Source organism: Mustela nigripes, chromosome 5, assembly GCF_022355385.1.
Source record: "Mustela nigripes isolate SB6536 chromosome 5, MUSNIG.SB6536, whole genome shotgun sequence".
NCBI classification, from domain to species: domain Eukaryota; kingdom Metazoa; phylum Chordata; class Mammalia; order Carnivora; family Mustelidae; genus Mustela; species Mustela nigripes.
Window position 1 is genome coordinate 65649496 of NC_081561.1, and position 9204 is coordinate 65658699.

At 56.7% G+C, this 9204-nt stretch overlaps 2 protein-coding genes across 4 annotated transcripts in view; both read left to right on the forward strand.

The window, feature by feature from the left end:
• The first annotated feature begins 6843 nt into the window (after positions 1–6843).
• Positions 6844–7474, forward strand: LOC132018643 (balbiani ring protein 1-like). The gene is made up of 2 exons (XM_059401561.1): positions 6844–7156; positions 7272–7474. Exons 1-2 carry the CDS (start codon positions 6844–6846, stop codon positions 7472–7474), a joined length of 516 nt encoding a protein of 171 aa, XP_059257544.1.
• Positions 7475–7938: 464 nt separating this feature from the next.
• Positions 7939–9204, forward strand: part of MDGA1 (MAM domain containing glycosylphosphatidylinositol anchor 1) — a 58204-nt gene continuing 56938 nt past the window's right edge. For all 3 annotated transcript variants that reach the window (XM_059400551.1, XM_059400550.1, XM_059400552.1), the window contains exon 1: positions 7939–8024. In XM_059400551.1, coding sequence (XP_059256534.1) covers positions 7958–8024 — 67 coding nt within the window. In that variant the 5' untranslated portion in view covers positions 7939–7957. The remainder of the gene's footprint in view (positions 8025–9204) is intronic.

Genomic DNA, 9204 nt, shown 5'->3' on the forward strand with positions numbered 1-9204 from the left:
GAAGAGCATTTGATCTTGCCTCCCAGAAGCTGCCCTGGAGAAGGGGAGAAAGACCAGCTCAGCGAAACTTGATGCCTTCCTTTGGGGCTGCTGGGGCCCTGAGGGGCAGGGGCCAGAGGACAGAGCCCCCTTCAGCCTGGCAGAGGCACACCCCCCCTTAGAAAGCATCCCAGAATGAGGCAGAAGTGGGGGGGGGCGGTCACTTCCCCAGCCCCTTGTTTACACAGCCTTTCCTAAAACCTTGTGGGATCTACTTCCCTCCCCTGTGTATTTGCTTTCTCGCAGCCTGTACTGAACACAAATATTTCTTCTTATATATTTATTATTTATATTTGTCCCTCATCTACATATTGTCTGGCTAATTTGGGCTTCCCTTATCCTGGTGATTCAGGTCTTGCCTCGAGCCTGTTTTTGTGTGAGTTTGTGTGGTCCAAATCAATTCATTCGAATGAGTAGACATCAAGTGGTGCTATGGGCTCAGCCCCATGCTGAGAGCTGTGAGTGACCCAGCAGGTGACAGCCACCTGTCCTAGGGCTCACAGCCCCAATGCAAACAGAGCACACTGCACAGATACCACTCTCAACCTAGGGGCGGGGGTGACATCCACAAGACCGGCTGGAGCCCTGGGAGAGTTGCCGATCTCCATAGGTTCTGCAATCCCCTTGGCCAGGTGTGTCCCTAGGGAGGCTAGTGGACTGCGGTGGGGATAGAGTTTGTTGCTGGACTAGGGCCTGGCCTCCAGAGAGAGTGGGTTTTCTTCCCTCCCCGTGCTAACTGCTACATGCCAGCTTCACAGTCTTGCCTTCAAATAGGCCTGGTTCCCAGGAGCCCAGAGAGACATTTGCATTAGGAGAAAATACCCAAATAAAACACTAGGCTGCTTCCCTTTGGCTTGGTTGAAATTTGGAAGGCTGCAGGCCACCAGGCTTAAAGTAGGAAATGATCTTGCAATAAGAGCCAGAAAGTCGGAGTAACCAGCAGGATGTCTTCCTTGTTCCCCATCTCCTTAGCACTTACTCTATAGTGATCACTTTACTTTATCACTGTTAAAGTGTGTCTGCTCCTAGGTCTCTAGCCTGATTCCATTTTATATCAGGATCTATAACTGTATGGTAACAGTCTCCTCCCTCAGACTGGGGCTCCCTGAGGACAGGGTTGGGTCCTCCCCTATGACTGAGGCTCCCTGAGGGGAGGGCTGTTTCTCCCCCCTCAGACTGGGGTTCCTGAGGGCAGGCTGAGCCTTCCCCTCACACTGGGGCTCCCTGAGACAGGGCTGTTTCTCCCCCTCAGACTGGGGCTCCCTGAAGGGAGGCCTGGGTCTTCCCCTCAGACTGGGGCTCCCTGAGGGCACGGTGGTGTCTTTACTTGTTGGAAGTCTTGAGCTGAAAACCCAGTACGATGATAGCACAATGCCTGGCTCAATAAATATTCGTTGAATTAATAAATAGCCGAAAGAACCTGACTTTTTCAGCCCATTCATCCCCCTCCCAGACCCTTCCAGTAGGGAAGTAGAGCTGGGTAAATCAGGGCTCTTTACTCCCACTCAGAGTGGGAAGACCATGTGTTTTCCAAGCTGGTGTTAAAACCAAACTACTTTTGATCCAATGAGCCATCAGCTCAAAAAAGTTAAACAAAATCTCCCCTGTTCCAATAGTAGTATGGACAAAGGGAGCTTGGGACAGCTGAGGTGACCCTCGCTGGAGAAATGGTGGCATGCAGATAACAGGCCATAGACATAGCTCATAAGCCTTTGGAGTCTGAGCAGGAAACCGTCTCAGAGCCAAGCTAGGCACATCGGCTTATTGTGAAAAATCAGAATCTGGAGCCCGGAGAGGGAAGATCACCCAGAGAGACCTGGCACATTAGTGGAAAGGTGGCCAGATGGGAGGGACTCTTGTCTCTTTTGAATCCCCACCGCCATTGTCTGGGACTGGTATTTTCTAAAACGAATCGTTAAGCCAGTCAGCGAATGTCTCTGGCTCAGTCTTCACAACTGTAAAATGGAGAAGGTGTCTTAAGTCACAGGGACATTTGAAGGACCAAGTAGGGTTGCAAGTGTGGAATTCCTTGGGGTGGTCAAATGTGAGGGTATCCTTGGTGGTTGTAAAATAATTTACAAGAGGACCCATTTAAATTGGACTTTCAAAAGTGATCATGTGTCTCTGCCCCATCAATTTTTAGGTACCAATTCATAACATCAGCATTTATCGGGCACGCCCTAAGTACCTGGCTAGAGATACCATGGCACCCCCTTCAACTGGTTCCTTATACAGAGCCAGAGTGAGTTAAAGTCAGATCCTAAGATAAAGTCAGATAAAGTCATATTCTAAGATACTAAGTTAAAGTCAGATCCTCTCCCTCTTCTGATCCAAACCCTGCCATAGCTCTCATTTACTTGGGGAAACCCGACCTCCTGTAGTGACCTCAAGGCCCAAAGGACCTGTCTTCTTACCCTCTTCGATCTCAGCTCCTACTGCTACTGCTCTCCCGTCATCTGTTCAGCTGCACCAAATCCTGCTCACCACCCCAGGGTCTTTGCACTTGCTGCCCCTCCTTGCTGCAGAGATTGGCACAGGTGGAGCCCTCTCTTCTATAGGTCATGACTCCAGTGTCAGTGGAATCTTGTCCAGATGCCCTGTCACTCCTACTTCTCTTCTAGCTGTAGCTACTGTAGCTACTGCACTTACTGTCTAAATACTATCTATTTTCCTTATTTTCGTAGTCTATTGTCTGTCTCTTCACTAGAACATAAGCTCCAAGGCAGAGGTTCTGGTCAGTTTTATTCATGGAATCTGCAGAGCCAGGAGTAGCGGCTGGCACATAGTAGAAGATACTTGTTACATGAATGAATGGTGGACAGATGGGGTTCCTGTTCTCAGGAAGCCTGCATTCCAGAGCGGAGGGTCTGCCAGAGTTGGGGGAGCTACAGAACCTGGGGGTCACAAGTCACCGGGATCCCTCCTCTCCAAGGCTGTCACTGCGGGATTGCATTGTCACCAGTCCTGAGCAGCACGTTTTTTAACAGGAGTTAACTGCTTACTAATTAACAGCTGGAACCATTAATTGGCTATTTGTTAGAGCCTGAATTAATAAACGAGTCTTTCGGCGGGGTCATAACTCTCCTCGGCTTTCATCCCCTCCCACCCCAGTCAGCCTTCACCCCACCTGACCAGAAAGTGTTTGCCCTAAGATTGAATCGATACCTGCCACTGTATGATTTTCGGAGATAATTTCCCTAGCAAGCCACGACACCCCTACCGTAGACTTACTCTCCCTCTCTCTCCCTCTCTTCTCTACTCCCAGATTCTGAGTTCCCTCAGGCAAGAGATGGGGGAGCTTTCTTATAAGGAGTTCTCACAACAAAAACCTTCAGCTGCCCTGCCCTGCCAAGGTCTGGGGTTCCTGGGTTCCCTGGCATGTCACACCCACCCCCTCATCAGCAGCTAGTTCCTGAAACGTCTTGGAGGCCAAAGGTTGGGTTTTCTCAGGGACAAAAGAATAGGGCTTTTCTTAGAGTATCTTGGGTGGAAGCCAGGAGTTGGCAATCAGGTGCCAATCACCGAGTCTCCAGGCAGCCCAGCCTTAGTCAGCTTCAGGTTTAGGGGTCTAGAGTTCATGTGTCACCCTCCCGCCCCCCCCCAACAGCTCAATTTGAATGCCAGTGAATTCTGTGTGTGTGAAAAGAATAGGAAATACTTGTTGTGAAAACATTTACAGGCACCCAGGTCCTTACGTTTCCTCAGGATAGAATAGTGGGAAAAAACAAGGTCAAGGAGACAAGCTACCTAGGTCAAAGCCATTTAGGAACTATGTAAGTCACTAAATTATTCTATGTTATCCTATGAGAATAACAGTCCCATCTCCCATAGTTGTTATGAGGATTAGTTATTCACACGAAGGGTTTAGAACAGTACCTGGCCTGTGGGATCAGCTGTTATTCTTCTTCTTTTTTTTTTTTTTTTAAAGATTTTATTTATTTATTTGACAGAGAGAAATCACAAGTAGATGGAGAGGCAGGCAGAGAGAGAGAGAGAGAGGGAAGCAGGCTCCCTGATGAGCAGAGAGCCCGATGCGGGACTCGATCCCAGGACCCTGAGATCATGACCTGAGCCGAAGGCAGCAGCTTAACCCACTGAGCCACCCAGGCGCCCCTGTTATTATTATTCTTACGTCTCACAACCACTCTGTGGGATAGGGATCCTACTCACTTTACAGCTAGGGAAACGGAGGCCTAGAAAGATTACAAGTGGAACATAGAACTGATGGCTTCCAAGTCTAGTGCTTTTTTCTTTCTCCCTGGTTGCCTCTCCTTGTCAGACCCAGGGCTGTGTCAGAGGCAGCAGGCCGGGCACACTTGGGGTAGGAGATGGCTGAATTTACAGGCAACATAAACAGGCTGTCAAGGTACTTAAATTGCATACAGTTAGCTGCAGAGTAGTCACAAGTGAATTTTCTACAGCGAATGTTCAATCCCAGCCTGGCTCCCCCCTCCTCCTGTTCTCTCCCTGACAATGAGTCTTCTCTCTCCTTCAAGCCAGTGTATGTGTTCAAACTCCAGAGTACATCATCTGAGTCAGTGGGGTTCCCTGTCCCTCAGTAAAACAACCCAAAGCCAAAGAGGAGTGATTAACTGCTGTTTGGGGGGCTGGACCAGCTGACTGGAAAACAGGAAGGCAGTCTCCTCTGGCTTGGACCTGTGCTCCTTCAGTTCAGAATGGGCAAAGCCAAGGAGAGCAGGAATCATTGTGATCACTCCCTGAGAGCTTCCTGGAGGCAGTGACGATTTCTAGGAATTTTTGAACTGTGGGAAGAAGATAACAATAAAAGAAAATAGTCATCACCATACCCTCGATTGGTGCCATTTCCTTTTTAGAATGGGTGGGGGAGGTAGGTGGGAAGTGGCCTCAAAGCTCTGTAGCCCGGTGGAGCAGAAAATGGATTTTTCTCCTCCAGGTAATGGTTGTGGGGTGGGGAGTAGGAAGGCTGGCTGCACTGAGGGTATCCTGGGTCTGTGGTATCTGGCCTACGATGGGCATCATTCATCCATTTATTTAACAAATCTCCAACTAGCATCTGTTGGGTGCCCGGCACTAAATCGGATCGCCTTATTCAGCCTTGAATCCACAGGAAAGGAAGGAGAAAAAGGGGGGAGGGGATGAAGAAGGAGCAATCAGTTGGAGGTGGGCTGGCGAATAAGATTCTTCAGCTGTTTTCGGACTTCCCAGGATGGACAGAAAGGGAACCGAGAAGGTGTCAACGGATGGCACCCCCCCCCACCACCACCATGAAGGCCTGTCATTTCTCCCAACACCTCCCACTGCTGCCTGGGAGGAGGCACCGAGCAGGAAATGGGCCTGGGATGGGGTGGGTTTTATTATTATTTTTAAAAAATTTCTTTTAATTTACATGTTGAAAATGAAATATTTTTTGGTGTAAGTTCTTTGAGTTTTGGGAAACGCATAGAGTCGTGGAACCACCATCACAGCACAGATACTGAACAGTTCCGGGGAGTGGGGGAAGCAGGGTTAATAATCTCCTCGCTTGTTAGCCGCAGCGGTTGCCCGCGATCCCACGGGCCGCCCTAATACAGTCCTTGCGCACAAGCCGAGATAAATAACAGCGACAGGTGGAGCAGGTGAGATTAGCAGGACCGGGGTTGGGGGACGCGATCCGAGGCGCAGGCGAGGCAGCCCGCCTGGCTTCCCAGCCTACGCCTCCTCCCCGCTGGCCTTTGGGAGGAGAGCCCTCCCAACCCTGCTCCAGGAGTCAGGGTGAGGTAGCGGAGTTCCGGAGTGCCTGACCTCCGCTGCTGGAACCGGCCGCTGGGCTTGGCTGCCGGAAGAGAGTGCGCCCCTGGGGCGCTTGGGGGCGCCTGAGGTCCTAAGGACGGGCAGGATGGGGGGGCAGAGAGAGGGGCGAGCCGGGGAGAATGTGGGTGGCCTAGGGGGGAGATCCGGCAGCTGGGTCCTGCGGACAAACCTGTTGGCAACCTGTGGGCCGAGGCAAGGGCAGGAGCTGTAAGCGCGGGCTCTCCGGCCCCGGCTCCGCCAGCTGCTGTGGCGGTGGCCCCCACGCCCTGCGCTGGGAGAGGCTGAGGCTGTCTGGAAAGGGGCGGGGGCTCGGCCGGCGGCGGAGGGACTCCGGGGCCGCGCAGACAGCCCTGCAGACCGACAGCAGGCGGCCGGCTCACGCGCCTGCAGGACCCCAGAAGACGCGGGCCCGTGGCCTTTCCCTCCGACCCCCGCTTCAGTTCCGACCACCAAAAGTGCAAAACATTTACAAAGTGTGCAGTGCCCCGCAGGCTTCGGTCCCCGGGGCGAACGGCCGTGCTTGCCCCGCGAGCATACTGGAATCGGTGCACCCGGCTCAGCAGCCAATCTGGGTATGCAAGGGCGGGCGAAGAGCGAGCGTGCGACCGCGCGGCTGCGGAGCCCGCGCCGAAACCCACGTCCCTCCGCCACTGTCCTCGGGATAGATGGATCCATTTCTGCTTTCTGACATTTTCCTGCCGGGGGGGGTGGGGTGGGGTGGGGGTGCGGAGAGAGGGAGAGAAGGGGGAGGGGCACAGAGAGAGAGAGAGAGAGAGGAGAGAGAAGAAAGCAGGCAGTCTGCTTCCCCCAGCCCTGTTTTGTTTTCTCTAATTGGTCCTGGGGGAGGCGAGGAAATTGGACAGAGGCTGGGCCGGGCGAGCTGGGCTGCCTTTAATTGGCTCCCTTTTTTAACTGGAGGGGAATCAAACAGGAGAGCGAGCGACAAAGGGTGGGAGAGCGAGAGACCGAACGCGGAGACGCGAGGAGGAGGGAGGAGGGAGGAGGGAGGGAGGGAGGCGGGGGGAGCGCGGAATGAAAAGCTCCGAGGGGGGAAAAAGCAGCACAGCGAAGCCCAAGTTGCGGAGCGAACGGAGCGCTCCCGCGGCCCCGAGCCCAGCGGCCGCCGCGCCCGGGAGCCCGGCCCGGCCCCGCCCGCTCGGGGCCCCCACCGGCCGAGGCCGCCGGGCGGGGGCGGGGACGACCAACTTGGGGCGCGGCGCAGCCCCGCTCTCCCGAGAGCATCGAGCCCGGGAGCGCCACGGCCGCAGCCAGACGGCGGGAGCTAAGCGCGGCGAGCGGAGGCGGCGAGCGGCGCCCGCGCCGCAGCCCCGGCCTCGCGGAGAGCGCGAGTATTTTTCAAACGACTCAAACTTTCCTCCTTTCCCCGCTTTCTGGGGTCTCTCTTGGCTGGAATTGCTTTCCTGATTCCCGCGGGGCGCCGGGGCGCGATTCCTCCCCAGGCTTCCTCGGTGGCTCGTTTAACTTCCCGGACCTGGGGACCCGTGGCTCTCGCCCCTCGGCCGAACCCAGCCAGCGCTGCTCCCCCGCTCAGGAGGGCCGGGGCCGGGGCTCCTTCGCCTCCGGGAGGGCGCCCAACCTGGCCCCCCTGGGTCGGGCTTCTGAGACCCCAGCACCCGCCGCAGGACTGGAGACAGCGGATTAACCCCGAACGAAGCCCCGGCCTTCCCGTCCCCGCTCCGCGGAGGGGCGTCCCCTGGGCGGGGAAACGACAAGTTTGTCAGTCGTCGGTGGCCTGTTGGATCGAAGAGTCCCCGCCGCCGCAGAGGGGTTCCTGGCGCCCAGCACACGGAGAAGACAGCCCTGGGGACCCGGGGCGGATCGGCCGCCGGGCTCCTCGGGCCGGGGCGCTGGCTGCTGAGCCGGGCGCGCCAGGGCACCCGGGGCCGGGCCAGCGCCCCCTGCGTCCCCACGCGGGCAGCGGCCCCGCGGGAGGAGAAACCCGGGTCGCCGCCGCCGCCGCCACCGCCGCCTCCTCAGTCTCCTGGTCTCCGTTGCCGCCGCCGCCCCCTCCGTCACCTCTCGGGGGAAGGGGGGACGCAGGGGGCATCGCGGGGCCCCGGCGGATGCGCCCCCCGCCACCTCTCGGGCTGCGCCGCCTCGCGGGGATGAAGCACCGGCCGTGAAGATGGAGGTGACCTGCCTTCTACTTCTGGCGCTGATCCCCTTCCACTGCCGGGGACAAGGAGTCTACGGTAAGAGCCCGCGTCCCGCTCTAAGCGGGCTTAGCACCGCGCGGAAACTTTGCAAGAAGCGCAAAGTGCGCGCTGCCGGGGTTTGGTGGGGACCCCGGCTCGGACTCTGGAGTGGATGCCCGGGTCCCCGCCCTTCTCTGGGCGTGAGATCGAGCTAGCTGTTTCGGAGCACGGAGACGGGTCGTTGGGTCTGGCGTGAAGCCGGGGATGCCAGGGGGAGGTGGCCACTTCCCCAAACCTTGCCTGGGGCAGGAGTGACTCGGAACCCTTGAGAGCACCCAGTCGGCTCGGGAGATCCCACCAGACCCCAAACCCGGGCCTGGGGCAGCGACTTGCACGGAAACCTAGTCCTACCCTGGCTCGGCCTCCGGAGTAGAAGCCAAGCGATGCACGATCTGGAGTTGTGCACGGCTGGCGGGTGAGCTGGCTGCCGGTACCGCGGCCGGGCGGCGGGCTCTCCTTCCCGGCTCTCGCTGAGGCTTCGCTTCTTTTCACTCGCTTCTTGACGGCAGGAGCGGATGCCAGCATCCCCCGGATTGGGCGCCTAAAACCCGGCATCCGTTTTTCAAATCTAGCCTGAGCCAGTTCTTCCTGTCCCCGGTTCCCAGCTACAAAACCCCAGCCCCACCTTCCTTCTCCCCGAGTTGCACACACGGACACATTCAGCCACCGTCCCCGGGAAACGCAAACACGGCACGCACCGATCCGGCTACGTGTTCAAACTCTGCCTCCTGCCACGCAGCCCTGCTCCTGCGTCCCTACGCCCCCGTTGTCCGGCGTTTAGGGGACTCCGGCTGGGTGTCCCTTCTCCTGTCTCTCCAGAGAGTGTTCCCTGGGGAAAGGTCCCGAGAGCGGGCATCATCTGTTCACGATGGCCCAGAGCTCTCCCCTCTCAGGAACCCCTCCCTCTGAGTTCTAGCAGCCTTCAGTACCTTGACCTTATACACAAAAAAAGCCCGCCTCGGGGCTCAGTGGCCCTTACTTTGCCTTCTCCTGACTGCAGGGTGTCCATGTGGGTCACTTTGTAATCCTGCGTAGCTGGGGTGGGGAGAGGTCCCTGTTCCTCTTCCCCAGGGCCTGATTGTTCTTTAGATCAGGGAAGAGTTTGACCTGTTCTGTGGGCGTGGAGGCAGAGGCAGTGTCCCCCCAGCTGCCCCCCCATCGTGCTCCCTTCCCCCCC

Coding starts and splice junctions, on each gene's coding strand:
- LOC132018643 (XM_059401561.1), top strand. CDS start 6,844: ATGAAAAGCTCCGAGGGGGGAAAAAGCAGCACAGCGAAGCCCAAGTTG. Junction 7,157..7,271: donor GCCCCGGCCTCGCGGAGAGC/GCGAGTATTTTT, acceptor ATTCCTCCCCAG/GCTTCCTCGGTGGCTCGTTT.